We start from the raw sequence: 16,020 nt of genomic DNA on the forward strand, positions 1-16,020 counted from the left end.
TTGTTTACAAAATGGGTTCCGTGCATGTAATGGCCGTTCTGCCTCGGATGTGAAGGGAAATTGTACTTTTGACAATGGGCAGAGGCAGAGCCGCATTGACTATATCTTACTGAACATGGAACATTGGTCTTTGCTAATAGACATGGTAGTATTAGAGCGCCCGGAAAGTGACCATAATCCACTATCTCTATCGCTGAAGACACCGGGTCTAAATAGACACGAGGAGCCATCTGCCACCTATACAGGGGACGCCCAACTTACCAATGACAGGAGGAGATTGAAGTGGTCACGGGTTTTGGAAGATGAGTGTTTACTAGACAATATTAATGCTGCGGTGGAGGATGCGCTTAATGAAATGACGCAAATAGATTTGTTGGGGGTGGATATTGGATTAGCCAATAATGTGATGGGTGTCCATATTAATTGTTTTGATCGCCTAAAGACTCTCCTATCCAAGCCATGTGGGAGTGCTACCACTAAAGCTAATCCTTTGCCCCAAAAATGGTATAACAAGAGATGTAGGGAGGCGCATGCAGCTCTCATTTCAGCCATTAAATCTCGGGATATGGCTGGAGTGAGAGCTGCAAGGCTCCACTACAAAAAAACCCTTAGTAAAGCTAAACGGGAGTGGGAGGATGATTTTTGGACAGACCTTTTGGAGGCATCGTCCACTAACAACCAGAAAAGGTTTTGGGATTTGGTTAAATGGGGTAAAAACGTAGGCTCTTCAACCCCGGGAAATAATGTGCCCATTGAGGATTGGGTTTCATTCTATTCGGCACAATTTAGAGCTGGTGATGAGGCTATAAATCCCTTGGGCAATGCACCCCTGCAGGCCCCAAAAGGTGAAAAACTCACCTTTACAGTTGCTGAGGTTGAGTTGGCGCTGGCATTTACTCTCCGAGGCAAAGCCCCCGGTATGGATCTGATTCCGGCAGATCTGTTTAAGTCTAATCCTACTTTGTGGCTCCCGTATATTACCAGGATAGCTAACACTTTGGCCCTTGGAGCTACAGTTCCTAAATCATGGAAAGGGGCCGAAATTGTCCCAATTTATAAAAAAGGGTGATAAATCCATTCCGGGCAACTACCGCCCTATCAGTTTGATCGATTCGATTCAAAAGATAGTGGCACGCATGGTCCTAGGACGGGTACAGGGATGGATGGAAACTGAGAACATTCTGTCACCTATGCAGGCGGGCTTCAGATCGGGAATGAGCACCTTAGATCAGGTTTTTAGATTCTGCCTGATCTATTGGAAGGAGGTTTGGTTGGGTGGTGGCACCATCTATGCTGCATTCATCGATCTGAAGTCCGCCTTCGACCTAGTGCCTAGGGACAGGCTATGGGGTGTGCTGAAAAATCTGGGGTGCCCGCTAGAATTATTGGACCTTATTGTAAGATTCCATGAGGACAACTTTGCGAGGGTGAGGTGGGGTGGTCAGGGACAAGTGACGGAAACATTCCCCGTAACTCGAGGTGTCTGCCAGGGGTGTGTCCTGGCCCCCACCCTCTTCCTCCTTTTTATCGACCAAGTTGTAAAAATTTTCATGGATACCCCCACTGACGCACCAATGCTGGCGGGGATGAGGTACCCTTTACTCATCTTCGCAGATGACACTTTAATCCTCTCAAAAACACGCAGTGGACTCCAGCGGGCTCTCGACCGCTTTGAGGAGTACTGTGCCATCAATAATTTGGTAGTTAATGTGGGGAAAACAAAATTTATGGTTTTTACAAAAAACCATTCAGTCCGAAGCTCAGTAAAGTTGAACGGAGTAAACCTCGAACAGGTCGACACCATGACCTATTTAGGGGTTACCCTCGATAGCCGTTTAAGATGGAAAGACCAGATCAATATGCAACATCTTAAACTTGCTAGGCTGACTGGCTGTCTTGTTAAAGAGCAGAAGGAATCAATTACAAAACGGGTCCTACCGGCCCTTAAGATCTATGATGTTAAAATCTCTACAGCCATCTTATATGGCGCGGATCTGTGGGGCCACATGGACTTGCTTAACCTGTTTAAAACTCAATGTAGATTCCTTCGAAATCTTGTAGGCCTCCCACAGTCCACACCCTTGATCCCCCTCTGTTTGGACCTTGGTTCTCCACCTATTAATGAGATGGCAAGATTTAGGTTAGTGGCATTGTGGAGACGGATATGGACATCCCCAGATCTATCCCTTTTTGCAAAAGAATTGTCGGAAGTCAGGTCTATTAGGGGTTCAGGGAAAATACCCTGGCTTTCTGCTGTTAAATCAATCCTTAAAGATATGGGTTTAGAACATCTCTGGACATCCCCGCAATCTAATGTTTTCCCACCTAAAGATGAGTTCAAATCATTATATTGGGCTACAACTCGCCTAAAAAGAGTCTTGCTTTCCAACAAAAATGGCCTTACAGGCAGGTTTTTAACATTCAAACTTGACCTATCAAGAGAGCCATATTGGGATGTTATATCTCGACCGTTAGATAAGAAGTTGTACCATCAATTTAGGGTGGGCGCTCTGCCCTTAAACACCTTTCTAAACAAACGGTCTACAGGGATATCGCCCTACTGTACATGTTGCCCAGGTCATATTGAATCTGAAGGTCACTTCCTTTTTGCCTGCCCAAGGTATGGCGCACCCCGAAAGAAATGGTTAAAACCTTTGTTCCAAAAATTACCATTTAAAACAGCAATGGAGGCCATATGGGTGCTTAGGACCAACTCCTCAGAACTCTTTGTGGTAACTTTGGCAAAGTATTTGGGATGGGCTTGGCTCCTAAGACTAAAAACCAGCATGCCCTAGCACCAAGTACAAAGGTGATTCGCAAATGGCCATAATCTGTTTGATTATGTATCTGATAATCATTTCACGACTTTGTTTCATCATTTGTATCCCTTGTTTCTTTCCCTTTTTTTGCCATAATAAGGATCCGTCCACAATGATTTTGAATAATGATTTTGAACTGTAATTTTGAAATGTAATGTTGACTTTTTAATGTACATTTATTTATTCTCATACAAAATTATTCAGGTTTCTTTATTCATTAATTGCAATTTAATCCTGTTTTATCTGTTTTACCAATTTGTCATGAAATGTTCTTTATTCTTATTTGTATACTTATTTTTGTACTTTTTTTGTTAGTGTTTAAATGTCTTCTATAGTATTGTTTTTTGGGTGTTTAAATTGAATTGATCGAGTTATATTCTTTTGTATTTATATGTGTCTTTTATGATTTGTTAAAAATCGAAATAAAGACTTTAAAACCTGAACCTGTGTATATAAACTGCACTCACCAATTTTTGCATAGCTCTGATGTCAGACAGTGCTTTTACTTGTTCTCCTCTGCAACTATAGTGAATGTTCTCAAAATGTGCCTTTAAATACTACCTGTTGAGACACTTACTTGTTGCATATACTTATTACCCTGGTCTCAACCGGATTACCTCTTGTTAATTGTTTATGAAAGAAATGTACAGGCTTGCAATTAAAAAACGCTGCAAACTTGAAGTTTTGGTTCAGATAATCCATTCCATCCAATTTATTTCGGTCAATGTAGACCATAAAAAGTAGATGATTAAAGACAATTAAAAGCAGGTTAAAAAGTAAAAAAGTTTTTTTTTAAATTATGAGACAAGTACAAAAAGAATTATTTAAGGTTGCTGTGGTAAATTTAACACCCTACGCCTATGCCACATAGAATTGAGAAATCGGGACACTGCAAAACCGGGGAGTGAGTGTCAGATCTCAGTATTCTATATGCCTTCGAAAACTGCCTACACCCCAGTTTTCTACAAAGTGGTACGAGCCAACACAGTCTGGCTATTTTATAACCAGGGCAAAAAAAAAATTGAATGTCGGACTCATCTGGGCTATTGCAAGCAGGACAGCCAAGGGAGGGAGCTTTTGACCATTTGTTCAGATAATCACATCTAGCGTAAATAACTACAAAACCTCACCAACTCAAGCCAGCAATAACATTAGTCATAAGCCATTAACCGGTTAGACTATCCTTCCACTGAGCACAGATGGTCAACAGGTTAAAGTGTCATTTTCTGGAACGTTCTTAATTACTGGATCAGACCCAAGTCCACCCCTCTGTAGGTCTCTCTGGCCACTATCTTTGCCTCTGTTTAACTGACCACCAAACATCATTTTCAAAAGTGCCTTGATGCATAAGTGATTCGTTGCACCATATAAACGAATTCTGATTACATTAGTGAAAGGGGTCAATATGGCGTCAGTTGCAGTTTTCAAGAAGTAATCCAACACAAGCGTTGGCCCAGTACACCAACAAACCAAGGGCTATCTAGAATATAGAAAAACAGAGGTTCACTACAAACTAGTTTAAAATGTACATTCAGTACCATGTGGATGCATAATTCACCCAGCAAGGAAGAACAATCTTTAGATCAACGTAATTAACCAGTCACAGATGATTCAAGTTCATAGATTTGTACATTTAGAATAGGGGCAAGGATTAGGTGCCCTGAAAACGTGATCACAAGCTGCCTCAAACATGAAGTGAAATATTAATGCTAGAAAGAACAAATGACTCTGGACTTCTAAAATCATTTAACAGGTGAATGGAAAGACATCAGGATTAGGGAACAGCAGAGAGCCCTACGGTAAGGGTCACCTGATAAGGAAATGCACTCTAGTTGAAGGGTTAGAAAATAGGCATAAATCTACTAAGACTCCGTCATGTTGAACCAGACAAGGACTGGATAGACTATTTATTTATTTATTTTTACAATTTATACAGCGCGAACAATTGCCCTTAGGCGTCTCGGCGCTAGAAATTATGCGTAGGGTTCCCACTTGGCTAAGTCGGCAGTTATTCTTGACCAAACAGCCAGGTCTTTATTTTTCTGCGAAATTGCATCAGGGACGGGCTCTCTAATGGCTACTGGCAGGGAATTCCATAGTCTAGGAGCAGCCACCAAGAAGCGCCTATCGCCCCAAGTGAATGTTTTGGTTCGCGGTACCAGCAAAAGATGATGGTTGTTAGATCTAAGCGATCTTGTGGAAGACGAACCTGAGGTGGGCTTTCAGGAAATGCGGGCCATGGTTATGCAGAGCTTTGTACACTATGCATAAGGTTTTGAACTTAATCCTGTTCCGGATCTTAAGCCAATGAAGATCTTTTATGGTTTCTGAAATAGGCATAAACTTCGGGGTTCCAGAGAGGAGACGGGCTGCCACGTTCTGGATTGTCTGCATTTTATTGGTCACTCTGGCCTGGGCATTGATGAATAAGCCGTTGCAGTAATCCAGTGAAGACCTCACCAGGGAGCTTACCAATGTCTTTCCTGCTGCAACTGGCAGGAACGGTATGATGTTCTTAATCAGCCTGAGTTTATATTGGGCGGTGGCGGCAGTTTTATTTGCATGGGCCATAAAATTCAGATTCTCATCAAAAGTCACTCCGAGATTTCTGACTGTAGGGACCGGTTTGGGTGGGGTCCCGTACGTAGGCGGCCACCAGTTAGTTGACCAACTAGGTGAGATGTCCGAAAATGACCACCTCCATTTTGTCGGAGTTTAGTTTTAGGCAATTGGAGGCCATCCACTCTCCAATCGCCCGCATGCCCTCTTGAAAATTGTCCGCTACTCTCTCTCCATCACCATTGATAGCTAGCACGAGTTGCGTGTCATCTGCATAGGAGGTGAGGCTCATCCCGTGGGCTTTGATGACAGCAGCCAGGTCCGACACATAGATATTAAATAGAGTCGGACTTCGGGATGAGCCTTGGGGCACACCACAGGGCAGTGACAACTTGGCAGAATGAAAGTGTCCCAGTGTAACCACCTGCGTTCTCCCAGCCAAAAAGGAAGAGATCAGATTTTTAGCCAGGTGGCGAATGCCCATCTTTCCGACACGGTCAACCAAAATCTTGTGGTTGACCGTGTCGAAAGCTGCGGATAAGTCGAGCAATACCAATATCGCTGTTCCTCCCTGATCACGGATTGCTCGTATATCCTCAGTCGCTTTAATAAGGGCAGTCTCAGTACCGTGGCACTTCCGAAAGCCGAATTGTGTGTTATCTAATAATTGGTGCTTCTCTATAAACTCAGAGTTGTGTATTCGTAGCTTTCTCAACTACCTTGGCTAGAAAAGGTAGGTTTGCTATGGGGCGATAGTTTAATTGCTCCTTGTCCAGGTTAGCTTTCTTCAGAAGAGGCTTAACCAGTGTATTCTTCAGTGAGTCCGGATATATCCCAGTTCTGAACATTGTGTTACAGATTGAGGCAATGTCAGAAGCCAGACAGTCTATAACTGGACGAATTACCTTAAGGGGACAGGGATCTAACGCTGATCCAGATTTAATAAGACTAGTATAGTATTAGTTCCCCAAGATACGGAAATGAGGTAATAGGTTACCCAGCACAATGGCCCCTGAAGTCACAGCGTCATTGGAGTCCACAGAGGAGTGGAGGTGAACTCTGTAGAGGGCAGAAAGTTGAATTTGGCTGCCATCAAAGGTGGCAAACATAACTTCACATAAGTACAGTGGAAGAATATTCAGGTCAGCAGTGAATGCTGTTAGTGCGAGGGTTCGGAAAGATAATTAAATTCAAAATATGGAAAATTTGGAGCCAACGCCCAACTTTCAAACTGCAGTATTTGGTCTCATGGTCTAAATTAGAATGGAATAGACAATGTGTGGGGACTACAGAATGAACCACGTATACCTCCTCCCACATTTTATGCCTGGAGTCACATTAGTCATCTGACCATCAAACTAGCTATTTCTGTATTCTGCCAAGATTGGAAGCCACAGCTTAAATTCCTCAAGACACGGCAGGGCTGGGGCCCAAAACACAATTTACAAGCTACAATGGAAAGCCTAGAGCCAAGGGCCACTGCACCCCAGCATAGTTCAGAGCCCCTCTTTGTCAGGAATAAGTTACACACTCACCCAAAGATGACTTTTGGAATAAGAGGACTGAGGACCAGCCTCCCCCATACGAGATTGAACATCTAGGTTCATCCACTAGGGATAAATGGTGGAGCAAATGAAAGGTTGAAAGGTTCTAAGGTTGAAAGGTTGAAACACAGACTTCCTACCCTAGCAACTAGGTCCACAATCGAAAGTGCTCACAGATCTTGGACTTTTCAGGTACTGATTCCGGATCTAAAAAGCACAAGTGTATATTGATGGGTGAATGGTTTCGTTTTGAAGTCGGCGCAGCCAAAAATGCTCGGAGGTGATCCATCCGCTTAGTTCCAGTACATTTCGGAAAAGCTAGCATTCAATGACATAAGTTTTCAACTCCATAAAGGTACCTTGATGTAATCATAAAATTCATTGACAATTTGTGGCAGCATGAGATGTGGGAGTTGAACTGGGTGGTTAGTGATACCTTAGGAGCCTGTGCATGTTTAAGATCTTTGACATAATGGCTAAATAATAAAGCAAAAGTTCAGATCTCTATTGACTGCGAATGTTTGACTTGATCAATTGCCAAGCACATAAAACAAATCAAAAATAAATTCTTCATAGAGCCCAAACTCAACGTAAAGCAATACACCGGTACTAGTCCTTGTTATTTTACGTACACTTCTATAGCACACGACTCACCCGGGGGCATCTCGGCGCTTACCTAGTAAGAGGAAGAGGTCGGTATCATTTAATGAATGTAATTAAAACAAAAAGGTTTTTAGCTGTTTCCTAAAAACGAGGTAAGAGGTGCATTTTCGTAGGGCCATTGGGAGCGGATTCCAGTACTTAGGAGCAAGGTACGAAAAGGCTCTACCCCCAGTGCTATTTAGACTAATTTGGGGAACCTTTAGGAGAGCTAATGAGTTAGATCCAAGATTACATCCAGAGATCTGCTTTGTAAGTTTCTTTTGTTGGTAGAGAGGACCATTCAGAGCATTATAGGCAAGGTAGCAAATCTTGAAAAAGATAAGTGTCTTTACTGGTAACCAGTGAAGCTATCTCAAAGGGGCTGAGGAAGAGCCTGGAGGACAATTTAAAATCATCCTTGCCACGGGGTTTTGAATCACCGGTAATTTGGCGAGCAGTGTCTCTCAGACTTCAGCCAGCAACGTGTTCCCGTAGTCCAGGCGACTCATCACCATTGACCGGACCACGGTTCTTCGATGTTTTATTGGAAGGTAGGGGAGTATCTAGTGTAGAAGACATAAGCTGTAATAGCAGAAGCTGATGGTAGTCGCAATGTGGTCCTTCATGGTGAGGGTCTGGTCCAATTTTAGTCCAAGATTTTTTTAAGGATTGAGTTGGAATGGGAGCTGTTCCCAGCTGGCCAGGCCACCAGTCATCCATCCAGATGGTTAGGGCTTTACGCATAAGCTCGGTACTGCTGGGATTCAGCTGGAGGTAGTTCAGTCATCCAGTTTGAGATGGCGAGCTTGCCTGCTGAGAATAGAGTTCTCATAATCTATATTAGAAACGATTGGGAACAGCTGAGTATCGTCAGCATAAGAAACTATTTCGAACCCAAACGGTTCGACAATTTTGGCCAGAGAGACCATATTAACATTAAAGAGTGTAGGACTTAAACAAGAGCCTTCATAAACACATGGGTACAATTAACCAGAGGTGTAGTTTTAACTGGGAGTTAGTTTTTTTTAACTCCAAATTGGGTTTACCTTGTGCACCCACAAGGGGCTTTCATGTATAGAAATAGTAGTAACCCGGCAGGGCATGCTAGCTGATGAGCAGAAAAGTGCATCAAATCCCCAGATTTAAGACTTTCCTTCGGTATGCAAACCGACGCTTGTTCCCAGGTCGTATTCTTACTCTAAAAAGATCTCCAGTGACATTTGATTTTCAGAAAAAATCTTTTGCATTTCAACAATGGAGAATGTCGTTAGCATGTACAAAGCAAATCACAAATATTTACCCTTACATAAACTTTCAGGCATTTGCTTATTACATGGTCTATCAATATTTGATAACATATGAAAAACATTAAGAAAATTCCTGAAAGTTTAGGTAACGGAAAAAACTAAATATTTGTGATTCACTTGGTATAGTTTGGCGACCTTCATTGTTTAAATGCAAAAGATTTTTTTATGAAAACATGCCCATGAGAGCAGCTCCTGGATTGGTTGGATTTGCGCCGCACTTGAAAGGAAGTCCTTCCCTTTACTTCCTGCTCATCACCCAGAGGATCAGCGTGGGGAGAGGAGCAAAGGATGGAGGGCCCAGCACCATTAATGGCGAGTGGTTCACCATTTATTTATGTTGCCAGCCGCCACTGTGCCCAAGGACTGCAAGCACCTGGGGACGGTTTTCCTAAAACCAGAAATTAAGTTCACTTCCTGCTTCAACGAAGCCTCATAAGCAGGAGGCTCAAGAAAAAGCATGGGGAAGTTACTCTGCAGGCCAGGTCTCCGAGTTTACAGGTGTCAAGGAAAGGAAAATGTGAAAGCAGAGACATGCACACCATTTGCCAATAATCACATTTGTGCTCCTCAGCAAAACACCTAAAAAGTGACTAGTATAAAAGTATAATCATTACTGTGTGCAGTGAAAAGTTTGGAGTTCTCGATCTCGCTCATTAAAATAAGTCTCTTCCAAGTGCCCCAGGGAGTCTTTGCTCAGCCAAACAAAACGCGTGGGGGGGGGGGGCGGAATTCATTTTGAAAATGCAAATGTTCTTTTTAAAATCATACTTCATTTAAAGTAATTAGATTCATCTGATAAGGAGCGGAGCAAAGCAAACACATTCTCCCACCAATGTTTTGATACAGATATATAAACACAAAAAGGAATTAGCATTTGATAAGTTGTCACTTACTATAAAACCAATATTTTAGTTAGTGGTCATTCCCGCAAGTGCGACTTCACAGTGGCTACTAAAGCAGATTTCGTTTTGATGTAGCACCATACAAAGTGAAACTGCACTGTTGAGAGTTAACCATCTCTCCTACTAAAGATTTAGGGAGAGATAGACATGTGTACATCTTAACAGAGGAGCTATAATGGTTCATTAATTGATGGCTCATTAATTGTGACAGAGGGTCTTATTTCCTAGGAAAGTCACTTATGGCTGCTCATAGCCAGGGTCAAACACCAGAATCATGCATTTAGAATGCTTTTTTATTATAGACGACCTGTCAAGAATAATAAGTGGAAGTAGTGAACTTAGTGGAGAAGCTTCACGTTTCAGCTTAACATCTCATATTTCAAGTTTTGTAAAGGAATGTTTACCTATGTGTAAAAGAAAAAAACAACAACCTCTATAGTTCTGGTGATTTGCATTTTTTTTTCTTTTGAAAAAAACACCTTAAATAGTCAATAACTTCAGGAAAGTGTCCTGGTTTTACAAATGGTGTTAAAGTTTGCACTCACTGCCAAATTTCTTACAAGGTGTTCAAGTCAAATTTCAGGTGGTCCATTTAAAAGCTCAGTTCATTACAGCTAAAACTACTGAACATATTTACACCAAACTAAAGAAATCAATAGACAGGTCAAACTTGAAAACCTTTGTTGATTACATATGTAGTACTTTCTCCAACACCGGCTTTCACGTGAAAAATGTTTTTGGGGTCATGTGGGTGCAAGCTGACAATTCCTCAACCCAAGGAGGTAAGACAGCACAGCACAGAGAAAATACAATTCCTTCACCACATTAAAAGTGAGCAATTCGTGCGACAGATTTAAGAAGAGCTGCCCAATTTTCAAACCACAATTCCAATATACAAAGAAAGTGATAGAACATAATCAATAATAATATAGGATCTGAAAAACACCAAGAAAAATAAGGGGAGGTGGAGCTTAACATTTCAGTTAAGTTACACAAAAATGGAAACTTCTGAACTTGGAGCTATTTCTTCACCCAAAAAATACTTAATTGGCAAACTAATAAAAAGAACAGGAGATTTGTGTTGAGCTGTTGACTACAACTCGACATTTAGGGTTTTAGCAGTTACATTAAAACATTGTGGTTACACTGAATTATAAATTTGCAGTGAATATTAATTTCTACATGCAACTATAAGAAATGCCCTAATCCACCTCATCCTAGTCACATGCCAGTTATCAATGCATCATTATGTCCCTAAGTACACATGCAACATTTGCAAACAACCCACTTAATAGCACAACTGGAGAGTGAGTGAGTGGGTCGATGTATTTGCTACTTATAAATAAAAGAGAACCTTGGGAATAAAAACAGCTGGTTGTTCTTTACACTTTGTCACATATTTCTAATTAATGTATTTCAAGAGTAATTAAGAACCACAATGTTGCAGAGGACCCACATAGGAATGCGCCACACTATTATAAGATTGCATTCCAGACCCTACACTCATCTCAAAACAAACTCCAATTGGTGGATTATGAACTAGTAGCACAAAAAGCAATTGATCTTCCAGAGAGTAAGTAAAAAGGCATTAATGAAAAGTATTTCCGTGCCATTAAGAGACAACCCCTTAATACTTACTGAGTTTTTACTAGTTTGGCATTTCTCACGCAATGTACTATAAGCTGGTTTTTCCTTTTTCTAGTATATATACAGGATGACGACAACATAGAGTATTTGACTACAGAGGATACCTTCTCCACCCTGACACGCAGTGGTGGCTGCTACCTGGAAGCAGCAGTGTGTGTTCCGGGGGGGGGGGGGGTTGCCAGCTACGGCCCATACTATGTCCTCTTCTTGGCTTCTTGGGAGAGACAGGAAGCCCCAGGGCTCCCAGGATCCGTGCAGCCAATCACATCGCTGAAATGCAGCGTTGATTGGTCTGAGTGCTGTGACACGACGCTGAGGCAGGGGCAGGAGGGGTGGGCATGTTCTCCACGCAGGCTGTAATGCAGCCTGCATGGAGAGCACGATATGTGCGCATGACTGTTTTGGGCACCCTGAGAGGGCTGGCCAAGCATAGGGAGTACAAACCACTCCATCTCTGAGAGCAGCCCCGCCCCACAAAGACACTGCAACGGGGAAAACTAAAATGGTAACCAAGTTTTTATTTTTCCTTTTTAACTCTGCAAAAAGCAAAAGGGCAATGCTCCTCCGCCTTGGCGGAAGAGCTGCCACTGCAGACCTGGAAGTTTGGTATTTCCAATTTTAGGGTAAGCATTAGTTTGGATTGTGAATAATCACTTTTCACACAGGAAAAAGCTGTGACACTTGCTGGGTGAGCAGCGAAGTGTCACCTGTGCTTCTCACTTGATTTGAGGTGAATGATACCCATAAATGCAAGTTCTCATGCCAGTTACTTAGTTATTTTAAATCACTATTTGCTTGCTCCAATTATTTCTTCTCAGGAACCCTTCCCTTGTCAAGGTAGAAAATCTATTTATGACAATTGTGCACTTGGGATCTAATCATTAGAATAAGAGGGGGCTTCTTGTCACCCTGATGAATATCCCTGGCTAGTTAGACAATGGCGGGAAAGGAGCTTTCCGCCGCACCACTACGTGTGTTATATACAATAAACAGTTCACTTGTTAGGATCCTTGATTTCTGCCCACCTCCAAAAGCCTGCCACCATCAATGGCCTTTCATTAAACAGTCTATTTACACAAATAGAGAGGCAAATAAGCAAGAATTTCTACAGTAATTACAACTTAATGTCAGCGTTATGGCACAGAAAAGTACGATGCGAGAGGTCCAATGGCTGTGTCGAGCTGTATTGATTTATACAGAATGAATAAAAGAAATACAAGATGTTTGTAAAGAACATTGGACCTCTCGCATCTTACTTTTCTGTGTCGTTAAAGCGGACATTAAGTTGTAATTACTATCGAAATTCTTGTTTATTTGCCTCTCTATTTTTGTAAATCAATCCCTGGCTGGTATCCGCACTAGTAAGAGCATAAACATTTTTGCTCAGGAACATGGATGCTTGGGCCTTCAAACCCAAGCAGCATTTGCTTTTACCCTGTATGGCGTTATTTTATTTTAAACGTATTGGTGGTACCTACTAATAAAAATTATATCTGCCCTAGTAATAGAATGTTACCAGGGTGGGATGATGTTGCCAAAAAACGTGGGAGGGGCTTCTGCTTCCAATATGACTGGCTTTTCTTTCGGAAACGCGCCTATGCAGAAGAATCCTTCAAAAAGGGTGACTTGGCCACTACATAAAAAGTAGGGTGTAGCAATTAAGTAGTTCTCTCGTTTTTTTAAAAAGACCATCGCTTTTTATTGTGATAGGACTATACAACACCTAAACCACTAGAATTACCCAATACGGACTTGTGACACCTACAAGACTTCCCGATCCACTGTTTAAGACCCCTCAAATGGCCAGCAAAACCAATGCATGAACACTGAAGCACCAATTGCTCCCAGCATTGTTAATGTAAGACCGCAACAGTGTCGCAGTGAGTTCGGTATTGCAGGGTATTGGGCAACCAAGGATGACAAGGTAATTTCCACTCTCCGTTCCAAATCCAGGGTCTCTAAAAGAGCAAAGCAGCTCTGGGATACACGAAAACTAGTCTGGATCATTATAATGTAATAGACGTGGTAGACATCTTAGAAACTAAGTGATTTTCAATCACAGATTTCAACATTCTTTCAGAATTTAGGAAACCTGACATTTAAACGTTTTCAATCTCCACAGTAAGGAACACACTTCTAGCATAAAGCACACATGGCTACTTGCTTGGTTAATTTAATGTACAAAAATGGTCTAGCCAAGACATGAGGGTGGAGCTCTCATTTAAAACAACTTCTTGACTTTTTACTAGAAGACTGTTGATCCAAAGCGTGCAGCCATAAGCAGACTCCGTGGTAGAATTTCTTATGTGATGGAACATATTTGGGAACAACTAGATAACACTTATTTCGCCATTCACAAGGGTTACGTAGAATAATACACAAGAAAATATTGCCAAAAAAGCTAATATTTAAGTCTTAGACACTCCTTACAGATCAGCAGCACATGCTCTTACACAAGGACAGTCGTTTGGCATAGACCAGACATCAACTCATCTTGTCATGATGGACCATGCAATTCAGCAGTGCGCTAGCAAACTTGAAGCAGGCCACAATTCCTTACCTCCCATCAATTTGAGCTTTTGAAATAATCAGGCTAATGTAATGGAACTCCAGCCTTGTTGAAATGGATTCCACAGATTCACAAGGAAGGTTTTTCCACATCCCTGACTGTTCATCACCTACAACGTTAGCAAAGCGTGCCCATGAACAACATTCCGAAGTTAACCGATCCACAGATACAAACCAGTGCTCAACTGGATCACGCAAACTATCTAGTAATTGAGGATTTAGAATTATGCAAGTATGACCCTTTTCAAGAAATAATACTGACAAACTACAGGAGTCTAGAGTGGTGATAAGATGATCTTTAACTTTATACTCGTAGAAAAGCACTGGCATTGATAGAGATGACACTGATCCGCTCCAAAGTGATAAAGACTTTGGGAACAACCGTTATAAAACGGGTCAGAGGACACTAGTCTTCCCTGGCACCAACTTCCATCGGGTAACGTGTTTTACCAAATCAAAATGTTAATGGTATTGCCTGATTGCCTAGTAAGGGCTAAGGCATGAACACTCTTGAGCAATCATCGTTGTTACAGCGCTTCAGGACACCAAGGAGTGTTATAAAGCACTGTATGAAAATAAGTCTTCATAAGCAAAGGTGAAAACTGAAGCTCACACTGCGTGCTTGCCAGAGCAGAAACATGAGCAGATATGATAGGCCTGCAGGCCCCAAGCTACTGCCAAAATCTGTGCACGGCCACTAAAATACACACCTTCAAATGTTCTACATTATGAACACGCCTCTGGTGCCCTACGCCACATAAGCGGCTTTAACCAGCCGAGAAAAAAACATTGTGGCTGGTCAACCAGGCAACGTACCAGCCAAGGGCATCTCAAGATGTCTAAGTTCATAGGACAATTAATCGAGAATATAAAAAGCTATTGCAACTATTCAGATCAAAATTGAGCAGACAATTTCCGTAAATAACTACCAAAATTCGATTGGGTGCTCAGATCAAAGTGATCTATTCAGTTTGTGAGGTAAAACGGGTGCTCTTTTGCCACTCGTTGTCCTCGCTACTTGATACATTCGCATATGTGCAGTACACATGGGGACTTGTGGTAACCATAACCAGCGTAATTCTCAATTCTTTTTAGGAAAAGCCTATATTTTTTTAGCATCTACAATCAACCACTAGATTACAGCTGCACAGTCGTCTGCACGAGACTCTTCAGAAAGACGCCTTCGCAGACTTTCAAGAAAATCGGAAATGTGGCCAACCGAAGGCTTCGCAAACATGTTTCGACAAACCGCGACTTCAGAGCCGCAGACACTTACTTCGGAATCCAGCTTAAACCCCTCTTCTGCTTTTAGAGTGGATCAAACGTCTCGGGAATCAATCCGTCGGATTACGCAACGCTTTTGCGCGTGAACAATTTTTCAAACCAGCATTGCACGGCCAAGGTGTAGAGAGGTTTCCAAATTATAAAGGTCCAAGCTGCTTTTACTTATTACTTCCAGGTATTAAAATGAACAAAAGTGACACCACTCAAATAACAAAAATCAACAAGCAAGCTAACGTGTTGTCTCCTGCCAGGGCGCGAGGCTGGTTAAATATAGACCGGTGCTTTCCTGCAGCCTGCGCACGACAAATTAACGTGCGGCGGCTACACCCCGACAGTCCCTTTGGAAAAATTCCAAGCCAAATGCAGGAGCCTTTGAAAAGTCCTGCACAATACGCCTCCCCGGACGCTATAGATTCCTGCTCCGCCTTTTGTGTTTCTATCCATTACTGGAATTCTCCACCAGAAGCTATAGGCACTTGAAGCTCGGAGCACGCGGGAGCCAGGCGCAGTGTGGACGGCTCGCGCAGGACCAACCTTTTATGGGCTGAAGCGCAGGAGCTTTGATACCAGCTAATGCACCATAAATAGCTCGTGCAACGCCGGATCAGCTGTTCGGCCGCCCCAGCCTAACTCCACTTCACTGCGACCAGCGCGCGCGGCCACCCCCTGCCCCGGCTCTGCCGCCCGCCACGAGCGGGAGGAAGTGTGAGTGGGCGGGAAACACCACAGCACAGACGGGGTCGAGGCT

At 42.5% G+C, this 16,020-nt stretch overlaps 1 protein-coding gene across 9 annotated transcripts in view; it reads right to left on the reverse strand.

The window, feature by feature from the left end:
- The window catches only part of SVIL (supervillin), a 761,399-nt gene that overhangs the window by 604,143 nt on the left and 141,236 nt on the right, over positions 1-16,020 (reverse strand). The window contains exon 1 of one of the 9 annotated variants that reach the window (XM_078663379.1): positions 15,265-15,782. The exons of 6 other annotated variants lie outside the window; for them this stretch is intronic. Coding sequence is in view for 1 of the 3 variants with exons in the window: in XM_078663358.1 (XP_078519484.1) it covers positions 13,981-13,987 (7 nt within the window). In the remaining 2 variants the exon portion in view is untranslated. Of the gene's footprint in view, positions 1-13,980; positions 14,081-15,264; positions 15,783-16,020 lie in introns of those variants that run through there. 2 more of the 9 variants (XM_078663372.1, XM_078663358.1) reach the window with 2 other exon arrangements.

The sequence above is a fragment of the Lissotriton helveticus genome, chromosome 10 (genome assembly GCF_964261635.1).
Source record: "Lissotriton helveticus chromosome 10, aLisHel1.1, whole genome shotgun sequence".
NCBI classification, from domain to species: domain Eukaryota; kingdom Metazoa; phylum Chordata; class Amphibia; order Caudata; family Salamandridae; genus Lissotriton; species Lissotriton helveticus.